Source organism: Nomascus leucogenys, chromosome 17 (assembly GCF_006542625.1).
Source record: "Nomascus leucogenys isolate Asia chromosome 17, Asia_NLE_v1, whole genome shotgun sequence".
Classification (NCBI taxonomy): domain Eukaryota; kingdom Metazoa; phylum Chordata; class Mammalia; order Primates; family Hylobatidae; genus Nomascus; species Nomascus leucogenys.
Window position 1 is genome coordinate 18,514,087 of NC_044397.1, and position 20,228 is coordinate 18,534,314.

The following is a 20,228-nucleotide window of genomic DNA, read 5'->3' on the forward strand; positions in this document are numbered from 1 at the left end:
GCTTCCACATGAATGAGAACATGCAGTGTTTAACTTTGTGTGCCTGGCTTACTTCACTTAAAGTAATGTCCTCCAGTTCCATCTATGCTGCCTCTAATGACAGGATATTTCATTCTTTTTATGGTTGTATAGCATTCTGTTGTGTATACATGCCATATTTTCTTTATCCATTTATCTGTTGAATACCTGGATTCATTCTGTATTTTGGCTATTGTGTGCCGCAGTAAACATCGGGATGCAGATGTCTTTTCTTTTTTTTTTTTTTTGAGACGGAGTTTCAATCTTGTTGCCCGGGCTGGAGTTCAATGGCGCGATCTCAGCTCACCGCAACCTCTGCCTCCCAGGTTCAAGCAGTTCTCCTGCCTCAGCCTCCTGAATAGCTGGGATTACAGGCATGCACCACCGCGCCCGGCTAATTTTGTATTTTTAGTAGAGACAGGGTTTCTCCATGTTGAGGCTGGTCTCGAACTCCTGACCTCAGGTGATCCACCTGCCTCAGCCTCCCAAAGTGCTGGGATTACAGGCATGAGCCACCACGCCCGGCCAGATGTCTTTTCAATACGACAATTTTCTTTTCCTTTGGATAAATTCCCAGTAGTAGGATTGCTGGATCACATGATAGCTCTATTTGTAGTTTCTTGAGGAACCTACATACTGTTTTTCATAGTGGCTGTACTAGTTTACATTGCCACCAACAGTATGTAAGAGTTCCCTTTTCTATGCATTCTTACCAGCATCTCATTTTTTTTTCTTTTCTTTTCTTTTCTTTTTTTTTTTTTTTGAGATGGAGTCTTGTTCTGTCGCCCAGGCTCTGGAGTGCAGTGGCGTGATCTCGGCTCACTGCAAGCTCCACCTCCTAGATTCCCGCCATTCTGCTGCCTCAGCCTCCCGAGTAGCTGGGACTACAGGCACCTGCCACCACACCCAGCTAATTTTTTTGTATTTTTAGTAGAGACGGGATTTCATCATGTTAGCCAGGATGGTCTTGATCTCCTGACTTCGTGATCTTCCTGCCTCAGCCTCCCAAAGTGCTGGGATTGCAGGTATGAGCCACGGCGCCTGACCGTTTTTTTCTTTTTGATAATAGCCATTCTAACTGCGGTGAGATAATATCTCATTGTGGCTTTGATTTGCATTTCCGTGGTGAGTGGTGATATTCAGCATTTTTTCATATATTTGTTGGCCATGTATATGTCTTCTTTTGAGAAATGTCTGTTCAGATTATTTGCCCATTTTTAATCAGATTGTTTGGTTTTTGCTGTTGAGATGTTTGAGTTCCTTGTATATCCTGGATATTAATCTCCTTTCAGATGTATTATTTGCAAATATTTTATCCCATTTGGAGGATTTTCTTTTCACTCTGTTGACTTTTTCCTTTGCTGTACAGAAGTTTTTTCATTTGATGTAATCGCATTTGTTTATTTTTGCCTCTGTTACCTGTGCTTTTGAAGTTTTATATATAAAATATTTTCCCAGACCAATGTCCTGTTTCTTCTAGTAGTTTTATCATTTGGGGTCTTACATTAAGTCTTTGATCTATTTTGAGTTATTTTTGTATAGGATAAGAGGTGAGGGTCTACTTTCATTCCTCTGCATATGGATATCCAGTTTTCCTGGCACCATTTATTGAAGAGACTATTCTTTTCACAATGAGCATTCTTGGCACCTTTGTTAAAAAGCAGTTGATTGTAGAGGTGTGGATTAATTTCTGGGTTTTCTATTCTATCCCATTGGTTTATGTGTCAGTTTTTATGCCTGTACGATGCTGTTCTGATTACTACAGCTTTGTAGTTTATTTTGAAGTCTTGGTAGTCTGATACCTCCAGCTTTGTTCTTGTTGCTCAGGATTGCTTTAGCTATTCAGTCTTTTGTAATTCCACACAAAGCTTAATATTTTTTCTTTGTTTCTATGAAGAATGTCATTAGTGTTTTGATAGGGATTGTGTTGAATCTGTAGATTGCATTGGGTAGTATTGTCATTTTAACAATATTGATTCTTCCGATCCATAAGCATGGTTGTATCCTCTCATCCTCTTCCGTTTTTTTTTCATCAGTGTTTGATAGTTTTCCTTGTAAAGGTCTTTCACTTCTTTGATTAAATTTACTCCTAGAGTTGGATTTTTGTTTATGTTTTTGCTTGTTTGTTTGGTAGCTATTGTAAATGGGATTGCCTTCTTGATTTCTTTTTTAGTGAATTCATTGTTCATGTATCAAAATGCTGCTGAGGCTGGACACAGTGGCTCATGCCTGTAATCCCAGAACTTTGGGAGGCCGAGGTGAGAGGATCACTTGAGCTCAGGGGTTTGAGACCAGCCTGGGGAACATGGCAAAACCCCTTCTCTACAAAAAATACAAAAATTAGCTGGGCGTAGTGGCACATGCCTATAGTCCCAGCTACTTGGGAGGCTGAGGTGGGAGAATGGCTTGAGCCCAAGAAGCGAAGTTGCCTTGGCTATTTGGGCTCTCTTTTGGTTCTGTATGAACTTTTAAATAGTTTTTTCTAGTTCAAAGAAGAATTTCATTGGTAGTTTTATAGGAATAGCATTAAATCTGTAAATTGCTTTGGGCAGTATGGCCATTTTAGTGATATTTAGTCTTCCTATCTATGAGCATGGGATGTTTTTCCATCTGTATCATCTCTGATTTCTTTGAGCAGTGTGATGTAATTTTCATGTAGAGATCTTTCACCTCCCTGGTTGGCTGCATTCCTAGGTATTTTATTGTTAGGAAAAGTAACTTTTTGTTTTGTTGATCTTTTGTATTTTTGTCTCAATTTGGTTTATTTCTGCTCTGATCTTTGTTGTTTATTTCTTTCTACTAATTTGGGGTTTGATTTGTTCTTGCATTTCCAGTTACTTGAAGGGCATTGCTAGATTGTTTACTTGAAATATTTCTACTTTATTGATGTAGGTATTTATTGCTATAAACTTGCTTCTTAATACTGCCTTTGCTGTGTCCCATACATTTTGGAATGTTGTGTTTCTATTTTCATTTATTTCAAGGAATTTTAAAATTTCATTCTTAATTTCTTCTTTTACCCAGTGGTTGTTCAGGACCCTGTTGTTTACATTTCATGTATTTGTATGGTTTTAAATGTTCCTCTTGTTACTGACTTATAGTTTATTTCCATGTAGTCAGAGAAGATACTTGATATGATTTCAAATTTTTAAAATTTTTTGAGATTTGAGTCCTAACATATGGTCAGTCCTGGCATATGTTCCATGTGCTGATGAAAATAATGTGTATTCTGCAGCTGGTGGATGAAATGTTCTGTACGTGTCCGTTTGGTCTATGGTGCAGATTAAATTTGATGTTACTTTGTTGATTTTCTGTCTAGAAAATCTATCCAATGCTGACAGTGGGATGTTGAAATCCCCAGCCATTATCATATTAGGATCTACCTCTACATTTGGAGCTAATAATATTTGCTTTATGTATTGAGTGCTCCTGTATTGAGTGCATATATATTTACAATTATTATGTTCTCTTGTTGAATTGATACCTTTATTATATAATTGTCCTTCTTTGTCTCTTTTTACAGCTTTTAACTTGAAGTTTGTTTTTCTGTTTTTTTTTATCTGACATAACTATTCCTCTTCATTTTTGGTTTTCATTTGCATGGGCTATTTCTATCCATCCATTCACTTGCAGTCTACGTATGTCTTTACAGGTGAGGGGAGTTTCTTACAGGCAGCATATAGTTGGGCCTTGTTTTTTTTAATCCAGCCAGTCTATGTCTTTTAAATGGGAAATTTAATTCATTTACATTCAAGATTATTATTTATAGGTGAGTGCTTACTCTTGTCATTTTATTGATTGCTTTTCTGTTGTTTTGTATAATCCTTTGTTCCTTACTTCCTTGATTATTATTTATTTTTGTGGCTGGGTGTTTTTCCATAGGGATATAGTTTATCATCAGGCTTTTTAAAATTATGTGTGTAATAATTTCCTTTCTCTTTCTCCTTTGTGTATTAGCTTTCCCAGTGAGTTTTATAGTTTCATATTTTCATGATGGTGGTTATCATCTTTTTACTTTCAGACATAGGACTCCTTGAGCATTTCTTGCATGTTTAGTCTAGTGGTGATGAATTCCTTCAGTTTCCCTCAGTCTGTAAAAGATTTTTTTTCTCCTTCATTTCTGAAGGCTAGCTTTGCTGGGTATAATATTCTTGGCTGGCAGGGTTTTTTTTCTCTCACTACTTTGAATATATAATCCCATTCTCTCCTGGCCTATAAGGTTTCTGCTGAGAAATCCACTGTTAGTCTAATGGGGATTTCCTTATATGTGACTTGACACTTTTAATGCTTTCAGAATTCTTTGTCTTTTGACTTTTTACAGGGTGACTATAATATGCCTCAAAGAGGACCTGTTTGGGTTGAATTTTTTGGGATTCTTCAAACTTCCTGTACCTGAATTTTCCTCTTTCTCCCAGGCCGTGGAAAGTTTTCTGCTATTATTTCATTAAATTTTTTTTCCTCACCTTTTCCCTTCTCTTCACCTTCTGTAACACCCACAAGAATATTTGTTTGCTTAATGGTGTCCCATAAATCCTATAGGCTGTTTCATTCTTTTTTCCTTTTTCTTTGTTTTCCTTTCTTTCTCCCCCCGCCCCCCACCCGCCCTGCCCTTGGTCTGCCTGTGTTACTTCAAAAGACCTGTCTTTGGGTTCAGAAATTCTTTCTTCTCCTTGGTCTAGTCTGTATTTTTAATCTAGTCTTGTATTTTTTATTTTATTCATTGAATTGTTTAGCTCTAGAACTTCTGGTTTGGTTCTTTTTTATATCTGTCTCTGTTGATTTTCTCATTCAAATCATGAATTGTTTTCCAGATTTTGTCTAATTGTCTTTATGTATTCTCCTATTTCTTCTGTCAAACCATATATTTGTACCCATTAATCAATTTCTCTTATTCTCACTGTCTGCCTACCTTTCTCAGCCTCTGGTAACCACCAGTCTACTCTCTACATTCTAGAGTAGAGTAGCTTTTTTAGTTCTCACATATGAGTGAGAACATATAATAATTTGTCTTTCTGTATCTGGCTTATTTCACCCAGGATAATGTCCTCCAGTCCATCCATTTTGCTGCAAATAACAGGATTTCATTCTTCTTTATGACTGAATAATATTCCATCCTATAAGTATACTGCATTTTCTTTATCCATTCATCTGTTGATGGGCATTTAGGTTGATTCCATATTTTAGCTATTGTGAATATTGCTGCAGTAAATATGGGAGTACAAATATCTCTTCCATATATTGATTTTCTTTCTTTTCTATGTATACCCACTAATGGAATTGCTAGATTGTATGGTAGTTCTATTTTTAGATTTTTGAGGAACTTTCACACTGTTTTTCATAGTGGATAAGTTGGTTGTCTATCTTGATCTCACTTTTTTCAGTGTAGAAACTGTGAGTTACGGGGAAATTTTCTGTGTGCTTGGTTCCCAGCAGAATGAGGGTAGAGAAGCATCGTGGATATGGAAGTCCAATTCTCTTACCATCTGCTCAGAGTTTTTTCACCTCTCTCTTGCCCCAGGAACTGTCTCATCCTTATGTTTGAATTTTGGGATGTTGCTGGTGATCGTCTCAGTGCCGTATATTTATTTTGGGTTTTCTGAGTGGTTGGCGGCAGGGATGGGGGGCATTGGGGGCAGGAACTGAAGCCAGCTTGCATCTGTGCCACCATTTTAGAGTCCATCCTTCCTTTCTAAATATAAATATTCTACTGAGTTAAAGGGGAAGAATTGATCCTAGTATATAAGATAAAATAATTATATCTGAAGAGATGTTTATTCTGTTTTTCATTTAATATGCATTTATTAAATACCTATTGCATCTCAGGCAGTGGACACCAAAAAATTGGATAAAGTGTTATTCCTACCATCAGAAAGCTTGTCGTATAATAGGGAGATCAGACATATACATATATGCAGAACCTAGTAACTGATTGTTGAGAACAGAGTAATGTATGAATTTAGAAAAAATACTGACTTCTGGCAGAGATATGGAAAAGATCATGGAAGATTTCATTTAGAAGTTGAAATGTAACTTAAGAAAATGAGTATGGTTTGGACAATTAGAGACCAGGGAATATCATACCAGGAAGTGGGAACAGCATGAGCAGAGCACGAGGATTGGGAAGCTTATCCCATGTTTGTGGAAGAGCAAATAATAGAATTTGACTGCAACATAAGATGTGTGAATGGGAACATGAAAAGGGATAGATTGAGGTACTTGAATGCCATGGTGAACATTTCCTAAAGAATAGGAAATCTTTGAAGGATTTTGAGCTATAGGATCATTCATTGTTCAGTCAACATACATGTATTGAGTGCCCATTATTTGCCTGCACTGTACTGGAGATAAATGAGTAAAAGCAGACATAGTCCCTGCTCTCATGGAATTTAGAAGTAGAAAAATATTCATCAAATAATCACACTACTATAAAATTGCATTTATGACAAGGCTAAGGAGCGTGGTCCTATGAGAACCTGTCAGAGAGGGACTTAGCTCCTGAAAGAGGTCAGGAAACAATTCCTATCAGGATCCCTTCATGTTGAAGTTTATCTTAACATGAGAGCTACAAAATGAGTGGCGTTAACTAGGTGAAGAGGAGCAGAGAAAAGCAATACAGATAAAGGTAATAGCATATTTGAAGCCCCTGCAGTCAAAGGAAAAATGGTGAGCACAGAAGGACCTGTACAGAAGAATAATGGAAGGAATGAAAACAGAAAGGAAGAGCAAAGGCTCAGAGGCTACCCAGAGATTTCCATTTAAGTGATCCCATGAAACTGATAAGCATTTTAGTCTAAAATCCTTCAAAATATTTTGCTGATTGTTCTTATACCTTTTATAATATCAAAAGTTTATAAATTTTATTCTTCAAACTTTTCTTACAACTATTTCTTTTAATTTTTTTCTTCTTATTTCCACCTAGTTTTAGGAAACACAAGGTAAAATCTTTTAGTAATGATCCTTGAGATCTGCCAGTATCCAATGCTGTATTTTAAGTAAAGGTAATTCACCCACCTAGCATTTTCAGAGAAAACCATAATAACACTATTCTCTTGATATATAGGGTTGGATGTGTCCAGAGCCTGCATCAGAAAGGGAGGACTTGGTATATTTTGAACATAAGTCATTTACTAAATTGTGCAAGGAGCATGATGGAGAATTTACTGGCGAAGACGAAAGCAGTGCACATGCACTAGAACGGAAGAGTGACAACCCCCTAGATATAGCTGTAACCAGGCTGGCTGATTTGGAGCGGAACATTGAAAGAAGGTATCTGAAGAGCCCCTTAAGTACCACCATTCAGATCAAACTGGATAATGTGGGCACAGTTACTGTCCCTGCTCCTGCACCATCCGTTAGTGGTGATGGTGACGGGTAGGTTATTGAGATTAACTTGAAAAATTATTGTGCTTCTTTGCTAATTGGAGCCTATTTTCTATTGCCTGTTATCTATGTATCTTCTTGTATGTCTGTGATCCATACGGATCATGCTATTTGCATGGTGCTTTGTAAAAACTTTTTTTTTTGTTATGTGCGTTGATAATCCTGCAAAGTGATCTTACATTTACCTGGTTGTGACTAAGCTTTGAGGCACGTAGCCACAGTCTGTGCACTACATCAAATTTAGTTGCTTAAACCTTATACTTATTGGCTGTTACATGTTTTTGTCATTGCTTGGCTTTCAGTGTGATGATTGTTTCACATTCAGTAATCGTTAAGTGTGGACATGACCTACTTAATTTTTCTATATTTCAATGCAGAATTGAAGAGGATATTGCTCCAGGGCTCAGGGTATGGAGAAGGGCATTATCAGAAGCTCGCAGTGCTGCACAGGTAGCTCTGTGCATTCAGCAATTACAGAAATCAATAGCATGGGAAAAATCAATTATGAAAGTTGTAAGTGTTTTTATTTAAGAAATATTATAACTAATATACTTTGTCCTATTTCTTCCAACCTCCAGATCTTTCTTAATTATACGTTACAATAATGTATGCTATATTTGAGAGTTTTTCTAATGCTAAAAGATTTTCGATACTTTACTCCTTACTGAAGGAAGCTTTCAAATGTGTTATCTTTTATTTTTTAAAACCTTGCTTCTGCCTCCTTTGAATATCGTTTATAACTCTAACTGAAGTTGTCTCCCGCATTCCGTCAGCACAATAGTTGTTAATCTAAATCTTGAAGGCCGTTTCACTATAGTAAACAGTTCCATTGCTAACATTACCTGCTATATTACTGCATTGCTAAAATGTCTTTTTCTATCAGTTTTCATTTCTTAATTCTAAGAAGCACTTAGATAAGTAAATACAAGATAAGCAGAGAACTCTTAGTTTATGTGTTTATATCATGTATTTGGCATCAGATGTGGTTGACATGAATAGTAGATCCTTTAGTCTTTCCTCTACTAATTAAAATTGGTTTTTCACCTTTTTTCTACAGCCCTAATTAGTTTATCATTTAGTTTATCACAAAAATCTCTATTTTGTATCAGGCACCAAAATGGTGTGTGTTCAAAATACAGAGTTATAATTCATGTTTTCCAGAGAAATATTTACTTTAAATCACGTACAAGTGTCCCTCTTACCTCTTTTATATTATCATATATAGAATTATCTATTACATGTAGTCTTTTATGAATTACTTTAACATTTACTTTTTTGTTTGTTTGTTTTTTGAGACAGAGTCTCGCTCACCCAGACTGGAGTGCAGTGGCACAATCTTGGCTCACTGCAACCTCCGCCTCCTGGGTTCAGGCGATTCTCCTGCATCAGCCTCCTGAGTAACTGGGATTACAGGCACCCACCACCACACCTGGCTAATTTTTGTATTTTTAGAAGAGACGGGATTTCACTATGTTGGCAAAGCTAGTCTCAAACTCTTGGCCTCAGGTGATCCGCCTGCCTCAGCCTCCCAAAGTGCTAGGATTACAGGCGCGAGCCACCATGCCTGGTTACCATTTACTTTGAATTACAGACTAGCTTTAAAATTTAAACATTTGAGATTCTTTTCATGAATAGTTAAAGGTGAAATTCCTTTACTTAAAATGGTTGTTTCCCTGAAGAAAAGAATTGATTCTTAAATAACTTAGCATTCTTTCTTTCGTTTTTACCTTTATGCTTAGACTACTCAAGCCCTTATTAATTCCACACAAATAAATTACATTTCTTCTATGGTTTTTCACTGCTTCCTAAAATATCTATGAATCTGCAGTTTCATAATGTGCTGGAATACAGGGTCTTTCTCAATTCAGATTGGAATTTACTATATATATATATATATATATATTTTTTTTTTTTTTTTTTTGAGACAGAGTCTCTGTTGCCCAGGCTGGAGTGCAGTAGCACAATCTCAGCTCACTACAACCTCAATCTCCTGGGTTCAAGCGATTCTCCTGCCCTCAGCCTCCCGAGTAGCTGGGATTATAGGCGTGCACCACCATGCCCAGCTAAATTTTGTATTTTCAGTAAAGGCAGTGTTTCACCATGTTGGCCAGGCTGGTCTCGAATTCCTGAACTCAAATGATCCGCCTGCCTTGGCCTCCCAAAGTGCTGGGATTACAAGCATGAGCCACCACACCTGGCCCGGAATTTACTATAAATTTTAAGGCACTGTTCAATTCATTTAATAGTATTTTTACCAGGTACAAATATTTTTTCCTTCTAAAAATTATTGTTAAAACCAGCTTGAATGTCACCTTAGACAAATATATTTGGTGAGATCTAGGCAATAATGATTTTTAAAAAAAGAGAGACAGAAACTGAGACTGATTTCTTGCCAGGTATGGTGGTGCATGCTGATAGTCCCAGCTACTCCAGAGGCCAAGGCAGGATCATTTGAGCCCAAGAATTTGAGGCTATAGTGTGCTGTGATCACACTTGAGAATACCCACTGCACTATATCCTGGGCAACATAATGAGACCTTGTCTGTAAATAAAATTGAAAAAAAAGATTAAGTCCTAGATCAAAATGAAATTTGTATTTATATTTTTCTTATCTACATCAAAGCAATCATCATGATGTGTTCAGTTTTATTATAAACTTATACACAGAAACCTAAAACTTGTATCAAAACCTGCTTTTATATTGATATATTTAAATTCTGCAATCTATAGCTTTATTTCCATTTTTGCAAATTCATTAACCTTTCTCTTGTTCTTTATCTAGCCTTGTTAATCATATAACTCCATCTCTCACAATCTTCATTTCCTTTTTAAAATGCTTAATAATACATTTTTTGCTATGAAACTACCTTGAAAAGAAGGCAGTGTTTCATATTCAAAGATTAAGAAGCACTTTATAACCTTTAGAGACATAACAGTGCCTGTAGTAATCCTCATAGTAAGTCCTAACAAAATATTAAAGTGCTCAATATCTTTAGAAATACCCTTTTGGACAAAGACCAAGCTTACCAAGAAAAAGAGGGAGTTGTCATAATTTGCCTGCAGATAATTCTCTACCCACAGTATGCTTTATATTGTTGTTAAACAGTAGGCAGCATTCACTATTTTTTACTGTAGTAGCAGAGGAATTAAAACCAAATAATAATATATTTACTGTAACATATTGTGAGCTATTACTATAATTTTTCAAAATTGTTAAGAGTTTGATATCTGTCACCCTTTCTTTAAAAGTATCAGGAAATACTTTTATTTTTAAATCCTAAGTGTGAGATGTAAGACAGATCTTGTAGTATTTATAGTTGCCTAGTAGAGAAAATAATGAGTATTTACTTGTGTTCATGAATCTGATTTTTAAATTGTGTTGGTACAGGGATATACATATAACCTTGCAATTGTTATTTCTCAGTGAATACTTTTACAATAGAAGTTATAATGATGTAACTCAAATATAGAGAAACAACACCATCTTAAGGTCTTCAGTGATGGTGATGTTAGGAAAGGTCAAAAAATAGATACTGATTGTTGGAATGTTAAACTGCTGCTTTTGCTCTTGGTAACCATGCCAATGTTAATATGAAATATATAGTATATGCATTTGATAAACATTTGTTAACTTGAATAGTGTGTCTGCTGTTTTGATAAGATTCTACAACTATCATTGGTATACGTACTAAGTTATATAAGACCATTTTAGACTTTCCCAGACTAAGATACAAAGTTGCATTGAAAATTAAAGTAAGTTTGAACAGTTAAGCTATTTTGTTTTTAACAGTGTATAAATACCTAACTTTAAAGCAGTTTAAATGATTTCTGGTTAAATGTTTTCATTTTTAAAAATATGGACTGCAGGACATTTTCTTTTGTGACTGGAGTATGAACTAGATGTCAAAAAACAGTGTTAGTGCTTACCGTCTTTTAAAGCCATCTTGGAAGTTTTTACTTGTCTAACTTTTCTTCTTTCCTTTGTAAAACTTACTGTACAGAATATGTGTACATGGAAAAAGTCTTCTTTTTGCAGATTTAAAGTCTTTAATTATATTAGAAAATTTTCAGTAGAAAACAACTAGTTTTATTTTTAATTCTAAAACAATAAATAATGACCTTAACTTCTTACATGTATTGTATCTTTTTTTCCTTAGAAACTATTTTGTAGGATCCATTTTCTGCACTTGTGACACATGTTTGATTTGGGTTGATTTTCAAAGTTTCCTGGTTTGAACACATTTTCCAGTCTATCACAATATATAGATGAATTAGTCAAAAATCTAGGGTTATCTTTTTATTATACATAATTATGGTACTAATACAAGTTTTCTAATTTTGATTTTAAAAAATACTCTAACTCTTATTTCTTTCTCAGGATATCATGAGGATGCTAAGATAAGCAAAAGATGAAGCACATTAAACAAATAAAACACCATGTTTTAAAGCTATTCATTGCTTTATGTGCTCTAATGTCATGTTAATTATTTCATATGTTAATGTGTACATGCTTCTGAAGTGTGTGCAAGGCATTCTGCCTCTAGCTTTGTTCTTTGCAGTGTACTTGAAATGTGCATTTACCCCAATAGAACTGCTCACCCGTCATGTGGTCCATATCTGTGTAACGAAAGATACATAGATGTGTATGGCTACTGTATATTTGTTAGCAAGCGGAATGTTCATTACTAATATGAATTAGGAATTATGGTGTGTTTAACATCCCAGTAACTATTATTCATGGCAGAGGGTTAATTTTAAATGATTTTTCATGTATTATAGTACTGCCAAATCTGTCGAAAGGGAGATAATGAAGAACTGCTTCTTCTTTGTGATGGCTGTGACAAAGGCTGTCATACGTACTGCCATAGACCCAAGATTACAACAATCCCAGATGGAGACTGGTTTTGTCCAGCTTGCATTGCTAAGGTAAGACCGATCTAAAACTACACTTTTTATTTTATTGTATCTTTTTATTATTATTTTTTAATACAGGGTCTCAGTTGCCCAGGCTGGAGTGCAGTGGTATGATCATAGCCCACTACCGCCTAAAACTCCTGGGCTCAAGCAATCCTCTGGCCTCAGTCTCCTGAGTAGCTGAGACTACAGGTGTGCACTGCACCCAGCTAATTTTTTTTTTTTTTTTTGTAAGAGAGATAGGGTCTTGCTATGTTGCCTACAATGGTCTCATCCCTGGCCTCAAGCAGTCTTCCTGCCTCAGCCTGCCAAGTCACTGGAATTACAAATGCAAGCCACTGCACCCGGCTCCAAACAACTTTTTAATTACTAGATCAAAATGCAGAATTTTATGGTGTTTATTTTTGAAGGCAGACTCTAGGTATTCCCTACCTCAGTTACTTTCTCCCATGTTTAATCTCTTAACCTAATTATTAACAGTAAGCTAATTGTTAACAATCTCTTAACCTAATTATTAACTACCGCCTCTCCATAAACTCACTTCAAACATCCATCTGTCCACCTCCTTTCTTCCCTTCCAGTTCACTCCCTGCAGCACTTCAACTCCAACAATCCTTGGATCTCACCAGGACTTTCAGTTTGTCTTAAGAGTTTTCACTGTTGCTCTCCCACTTCATGTCCTGTCTTTCCTCCTATTCTGTCTTATGTGTCATTATCCCATTATCCCAATCATTGCTTCCACCATTAGGTCCTTTGCCTGCCCCTGCCCTTGGTAAAACCATTATTCTGGTTAATGCAACTCTCTCATTTCTCTAGCACCTATACCTTTGTATCTGAATATAGCTGTGTAATACTCAGCCTTTAAATTCAAGGCATTAAGGCCTGGTTATATTGGCTCATGCCTGTAATTCAAGCACTTTGGGAGGCCGAGGCGAGCAGATCACTTGAGGCCAGGATATCAAGACCAGCCTGGCCAACATGGCAAAACCCCATCTCTACTAAAAATACAAAATTTTAGCCAGGCAAAAATTAGTGGTGGCACATGCCTGTAGTCCCAACTATTTGGGGGGCTCAGGCAGGAGAACCGCTTGAACCTCAGAGGTGGAGGTGGCAGTGAACCCAGATCATGCCACTGCACTGCAGCCTGAGTGACAGAGTGAGACTCCATCTCTAAATAAATAAATAAATAAATAAATAAATAAGGTGTTAGAGGCCTTTAATGATGTCAATAATTTATCTCTAGCTCTGTCTCCTCCATCTTCATTCTCAACTTACTGTCATTCAGCTGAGAAAATGGAAGCCATCGGAAGAAAATACCACGTCTTGCCACATCTGCTGTCCTTCTGCATCTGGGCTCACATACCTTACCTTCTCTGCTGTTGCCATCAACTCCTAACTAAGCGAATTTTCCCACTTGTGCCTCAGATCCTATCCATTCTTACCTCCTTGGGAATATTATTCCAGCAGTTCTCCCTTCTCCTGCATCACCAATTTCTCCTTCTCCACTGGGTTCCTCTCTTTAGCCTACTGATGTGCTGCTATCTCTCCCATCTTAAGAAAACTAAACAAAAACCCTCTTCTGTCCTCACTTCTCCCTTGATCCAGTTCCTCCATTTTTTTCCTTCCATTTACAGAAAAACACTTGGAAAATTTTTTGTTCTGGTTCTATCTAATATCTCTATTCTGGTTCACTCTTTGTTTTTTAAGACAGAATCTTGATCTGTTGCCTTGGCTGGAATGTAGTGACACTATCACGGTTTATTGCAGTCTTGAGTCCCCCAGGTTCAAGTGATCCTCTCACCTCAGCCTCCCAAGCAGCAGGGACTACAGGCCTGTGCCACTATGCCTGGCTATTTTTTTTTTAATTTTGTAGAGATGGGTTCTCACTATGTGTCCAGGCTGGTCTCAAACTCCTGGGCTCAGCTGATCCTCGCACTACAGCCTCCGAAGTCTGGGATTATAGGTGCGAGACACCACACTCGGCCCTGATTCACTCTCGAACTCACTATAGATTTTCACCTCCACAGCTTCTCCAAAAGTGCTCTTATCGTGGCCACAAACAGCATTCACATTTCTCACTCCAGTGATCAGTGCCTATGTCATCTGACCTATTACATTTGATAGAGCTGAACACTCTCTCCTCCTTGAAACACTGATTTTCACTTGACTTCTAGGATACCATACTCTCCTAGTTTTCTTTCCAGACTTTGCTTCTTCTCAAATCTCCTTCATTGATTTCTCCCTATCTCCCTGATCTGTAAACATTGGAGTGCTTTTTTTGCCTCAAGGTTATCATCTGTAAAATGGGATAGTATCTGCTTTGTGGGGATTTGTGAAGATCAAATAAGGTCATACATGTGAAAGTTTTTATAACTTTATAGTTCAGTGAAATGTTTATTTTAATACTTTATATTTTAGACTATATTTCACAAGATAGCAAGTGGTCTTACATGGCATCATATTCACTAATAATCATTTTTTTATTATTTTGATTATTCTCATTGATCATTTTTGTCATACATAGTTAAATATAACTTAACAGCAGTCTTCACTGATTGTACATAAAATTATCTTATAACTTCATAACTTAAGTTATAGAAAGTTTCTCTAATACTCTATGAATTACTAACAGATTCATGTTTTTGGTCTTGTGAGTATCACTGATTGTACATAAAATTTTAACTTCATAACTGTTAAGTTATAGAAAGTTTCTCTAATACTCTATGAATTACTAACAGATTAGTGTTTTTGGTCTTGGGAGTATCACCTGGTAGGTCATTGGACGTTTGTTTTCAGTAAATTTTCTTAAATTAGTATCCCAGCTATCTACCATGCAAGGAGTAGACTTGGAGACATAAGATCTGTAATCTCGTTTAAGCCATTCTATGTGAATACAGCTTTCTAAGCTTCTGCTTTTTCTGTTTTTTAAATATAGTGAACTAGATGTTTCTTACAACAATAAAACTCTAAACATTGATTTTGATATATAAGGAAGAGTTAAGATTTTTAAAGTATCTTTCAATTAAATTCATAGTTATTTAAAAATATTTATACTATACATACACCTTGCTCTCAAGTGGCTTTTTCTGCATACATTTTACTGATTAACTGTTTTTACTCTGCGTGTGTGTGTGTGTGTGTGTGTGTATGTATGTATATATGTGATCACAGGATCACAGAATCAAAAAGATATGTATGTGTTTGTTTGTGTGTGTGTGCATATATATACAACATAGCTATACCTCAGTATCTGCAAGGAATTAACTCCAGGATCCACCATGGATACCAGAGTCACAGATGCTCAAGTTGCTTATATAAAATGGAATATTATTTGCATATAACCTACACACATTCTCCCATATACTTTAAGTCATCTCTAGATTATTTGTAATACCCAATAAAATGTAAATGCTATGCAAATAGTTGTTAGACTATAGTTTTTTTTATTCATTATTTTTTATTGTTGTTTTGTTATGAGGGGGTTGGATTTTTTGCGTTATATTTTCTTTTTTTTTTTTTTTTTTTTCCTGTTAAGACAGAGTCTCACTCTGTTGCCCAGGCTGGAGTGCAGTGGCACGATCTTGGCTCACTGCTGCAACCTCCGCCTCCCGGGTTCAAGTGATTCTCCTGCCTCAGCCTCCTGAGTAGCTGAGATTACAGGTGTGCACCACAATGCCTGGTTAACTTTTGTATTTTTAGTAGAGATGGGGTTTTGCTATGTTGGCCAAGCTGGTCTTGAACTCCTAACCTCAAGTTATCTGCCTGCCTCGGCCTCCCAAAGTGCTGGGATTACAGGCATGAGCCACTGCACCCGGCCTTTGTTTTATATTTTCCATCTGCAGCTGGTTGAATCCACAGATGTAGAACCTGTAGATATGGAGGGCCAATTATATGAATATACACTCTTAGATACACACACACATATACACACAAACTCACATATTAGACATTTCAAACTTCAGTGCTACAAAAGCCAAGTAAATGACATGAAAGAGTTCATTGGACCCCTCGAGGGCACTGTGGCAAACAGAGGAGTCATGGCCCTATTTAAATTTAATAGTCAAAGCTCAACTCCACCCAATTGTTGTCATGTAGGAATGTGGGCCCCATGTTCCAGAACCCACTAATATTTCAAGGGAAGTCGAGACTATGGATTTTTATGTCCTCCCAAATATTAAATATTGGAAACAAATTCAGAATTTTCACAAGCATTATATGAACCAAATATATTCTGTGGCCTGTTTGGAGCCTGTGAGCCACCAGTTCGTGACTTCTATCAATATATAAACAAGAAAGATATGTGCCATTGTTCATAAAATCTGATAAGTTTTGCTTAAGACCCACCAAGTTCCTCTTTGAATTTGTACTCTAGCCAAGAAAAGGTGATGGGGGTTGGAGGGATGCCCTGCCCAAGAGCAAAGTAATCAGGTAACAGAGTAACTTGATAAAAGTTTGCTTTTAAAGTATGTGTATGTGCACTATCTAATGAGATCAGCTGACACACATCATTTTTTTTGTCTTTAAAAAATCACAAGTTTTTTGATTCTGTGATTTCAATTTCATACTTTCTTTTTTTTTTTTTTCTTTTTCTTTTTGAGGCTGAGTCTCATTCCATCACCCAGGCTGGAGTGCAGTGGTGTGATCTCAGCTCACTGCAACCTCCACCTCCTAGGTTCAAGTGATTCTTGTGCCTCAACCTCCTAAGTAGCTGAGATTACAGGCGTGCACCACCACACCCAGCTAATTTTTGTATTTTCGGTAGAGATGGGGTTTCACCATGTTGGCCAAGCTGGTCTCAAACTCCTGAGCTCAGGCGATCCGCCCCCATTGGCCTCCCAAAGTGCTGGGATTACAGGTGTGAGCTACCGCGCCTGGCCCAATTTCATATTTTCTTATTGTGAATATTAATTTGTTAGAAAATTATCCCAAATAATATTTTAGTTCAAATAGAAACTGGATGTTTTGGCCCACTATTCATAAAATTTTGTTCTGTTTTAAGTAACACAGCTATTTAATCTAACTTGTCATTAAATGGACTTTTTCTTCATTATATTAAGTTCTCTTTTTTAATGATTTCAGAGTGCTAAAAGCTCAGTGTAATATAAAAACCCAAAATAATCAGATTTTAATGAATATAAATAACTAAATGGAGAAGAGACTGAATAAAACATCCTAATTATTTCAGTTAGTTACGGGGGTTGTGATTCTTTGATACGATATGGTGAAAGTGTTGGATTTATGGTTTGCCTTATTTAGTCAATTAAAATATCTCCTTAACTATACTTTAACCTGCCAGTAAAGAAGCAAATAATTTTAACTGCTTAAGAGCATTTTTAAGTAATGTACTGGCAGGGGTCATGAAATCCTCAAAGAAACTGCTATGAAATACTCCAAAGGAATGTTTTTCAGCCAATTTTAAGAATACAACCAACTTTATTAGCCAGGCATGGTGGCACACACTCGTAGCCCCAGCTACTCGGGTGGCTGATGTGGGAGGATGTCTTGAGCCCGGGAGGTTGAGGCTGCAGTAAGCCATGATTGTACCACTGCACTCTTAGCCTGGGCAACAGAGTGAGACTGCCTCAAAAAAAAAAAAAAAAAAAAAGATTGCAGCCAACTTTAAATTATTGCTACACTGATTATGGGACTTTGCAGTCTAGGATTTCTTAACAATCTGGTTAAGAGAATAGTAGTTTTCTAAAAGTGTTTGGTGTGTACCACATATATGGAAAATAAAAATAAAAGCCATACGTTGCCAGAGCTTTACATATCTTTCTTTCATGATGTATTATATTTATTTAACATGTAACTCTCAAAAGGCAGACTTTTTTTTCTCTATGAATACAGGGTGAGGCACCCTTCTTGTTGCATCAGTGTGCTGCCTGCAATTTGTAGTTATATTGCATAAGACCACGTTGAGATTTCTTTTTTACATGTAATTCTAGAGCTAGAATGACTTTAGCAAGTATGTGACTTGTCATCCTTATTTTTTAAGTGAGAAAACAGGGCCTCACAAATGTTTTTGCTTAAAGTTAGTAGCAGAGCCATAGCTGGAATTCATATCCTTTGATTCCAAGTATAATGTCCTTTATGTCATTTCTTTCTGTGTTGTTTTTCTCAAAAACAGACATCTTTTTACCCCATCTTTCGCCACTGCTTTGTTCACACCTGGGAATTACAAGTTTGTGGAACTCTCTTCTTATTGCAAATACCTTTTATCTTTTATTCAGGAAAAAAATCAAATCAATTTCTAGTAGATTTGATCACTTGGACTTGTCCATTTGACACTTCCTTAGCTCTTTTTCATTTTTTGGCCTGGCTTTTTATTACCTCTTCAACTTTCTTATTAACAATCTCTCTATTTTCATTTATATTCATCTTTGTTCCTAATTCTGTTGTGCTCCAAAATAGAATTCTTTTGTATCTTTAAACTCATTCAAGTAGTGACCTAGACTGAAAGAATACTACAGACACCTTCTGTAGATGAATTACCATGAGATCAGCATCTTCAAGTTTTAAGAATTCTTAAGATGAATAGACTTTTCATGTTTTATTAGATTTTATCCTTATATTATGAGAGGAAAAAATACACAGATCTTTCTTAAGAATAATAGTTATCAACATTCTAGATCAGTTATTCTTTTTACTTGTTTCTCCTGTCAGACTTTCATAATTTAAAATCATAGAAAGTCTGTAGACGGTCACTTTCTTACACCTCATTTTTTTTAAATTAAAGGCAAGTGGTCAAACTCTAAAAATCAAAAAACTTCATGTCAAAGGAAAAAAGACTAATGAGTCAAAGAAAGGCAAGAAGGTAACTTTAACAGGAGATACTGAAGATGAAGACTCTGCATCTACAAGTAGTTCACTAAAAAGAGGAAACAAAGACCTCAAGAAAAGAAAAATGGAGGAAAACACTTCTATTAACTTGTCAAAACAAGAAAGTTTTACTTCAGTTAAGAAACCTAAAAGAGATGACTCCAAGGACCTAGCTCTTTGCAGGTATTATTTCCATTTTCGTGCACTGTGTATTTATAATGTCCCATTTGATTTGTTTAGAAACCTTTTACCATATTAAAGCTTTCTTTCTGACAATTTGTGTAAATAAAAAAATGTAAAGCATAAATGTTAAGAAAATGTATAAGTAAAAGTATAGTAAATGTATTCCTTTATCGTCTTTTAATGTTAATTTGCATTGAGTTTTTATTTGAAAGATTATAATTGGGCCTGGCACAGTGGCTCACACCTGAAATCTCAGCACTTTGAGAGGTCAAGACAGGTGGGTCACCTGAGGTCAGGAGTTCAAGACCAGCCTGGCCAACATGGTGAAACCCTGTCTCTACTAAAAATACAAAAATTAGCTGGGTGTAGTGGCGTGCACCCATAATCCCAGCTACTCGAGGGGCTGAGGCAAGAGAATCACTTGAACCCGGGAGGCAGGGGTTGTAGTGAGCTGAGATAGTGCCACTGTGCTCCAGCCTGGGTGATAGAGCAAGACCCTGTCTCATATATATATATATAATATATATATATATATATATCACATATATAATAACTGAAAGCTGTTTTAATTAAAAAATAAGACAGTTGTAAAATATGGATACTGATTTCAAACATTATTTTCTTTAGTATGATTCTGACTGAAATGGAAACTCATGAGGATGCATGGCCTTTTCTACTTCCTGTAAACTTGAAACTTGTTCCTGGTTATAAGAAAGTTATTAAGAAGCCTATGGATTTTTCCACAATTAGAGAGAAACTAAGTAGTGGACAGTAAGTAAATCATTTCAGTTCACTAAATATTTGTTGAATACCTGATATATGCTAGGCATATTTGTAGTGAGCCAAAGATATTTTAATTAACAGCAAGATATAGGCCCTGCCTTTGAGGCAGGTGTGTGTGTGTGTGTGTGTGT

The 20,228-nt window shown here is 36.2% G+C and overlaps 1 protein-coding gene across 1 annotated transcript in view; it reads left to right on the plus strand.

Annotated features, from left to right (window-relative positions):
- Window positions 1–20,228, plus strand: part of BAZ2B (bromodomain adjacent to zinc finger domain 2B) — a 321,145-nt gene that overhangs the window by 295,252 nt on the left and 5,665 nt on the right. Inside the window, exons 33-37 of the mRNA XM_030796599.1 lie at window positions 7,079–7,284; window positions 7,776–7,911; window positions 12,178–12,324; window positions 19,049–19,314; window positions 19,942–20,085. Coding sequence (XP_030652459.1) covers window positions 7,079–7,284; window positions 7,776–7,911; window positions 12,178–12,324; window positions 19,049–19,314; window positions 19,942–20,085 — 899 coding nt within the window. The remainder of the gene's footprint in view (window positions 1–7,078; window positions 7,285–7,775; window positions 7,912–12,177; window positions 12,325–19,048; window positions 19,315–19,941; window positions 20,086–20,228) is intronic.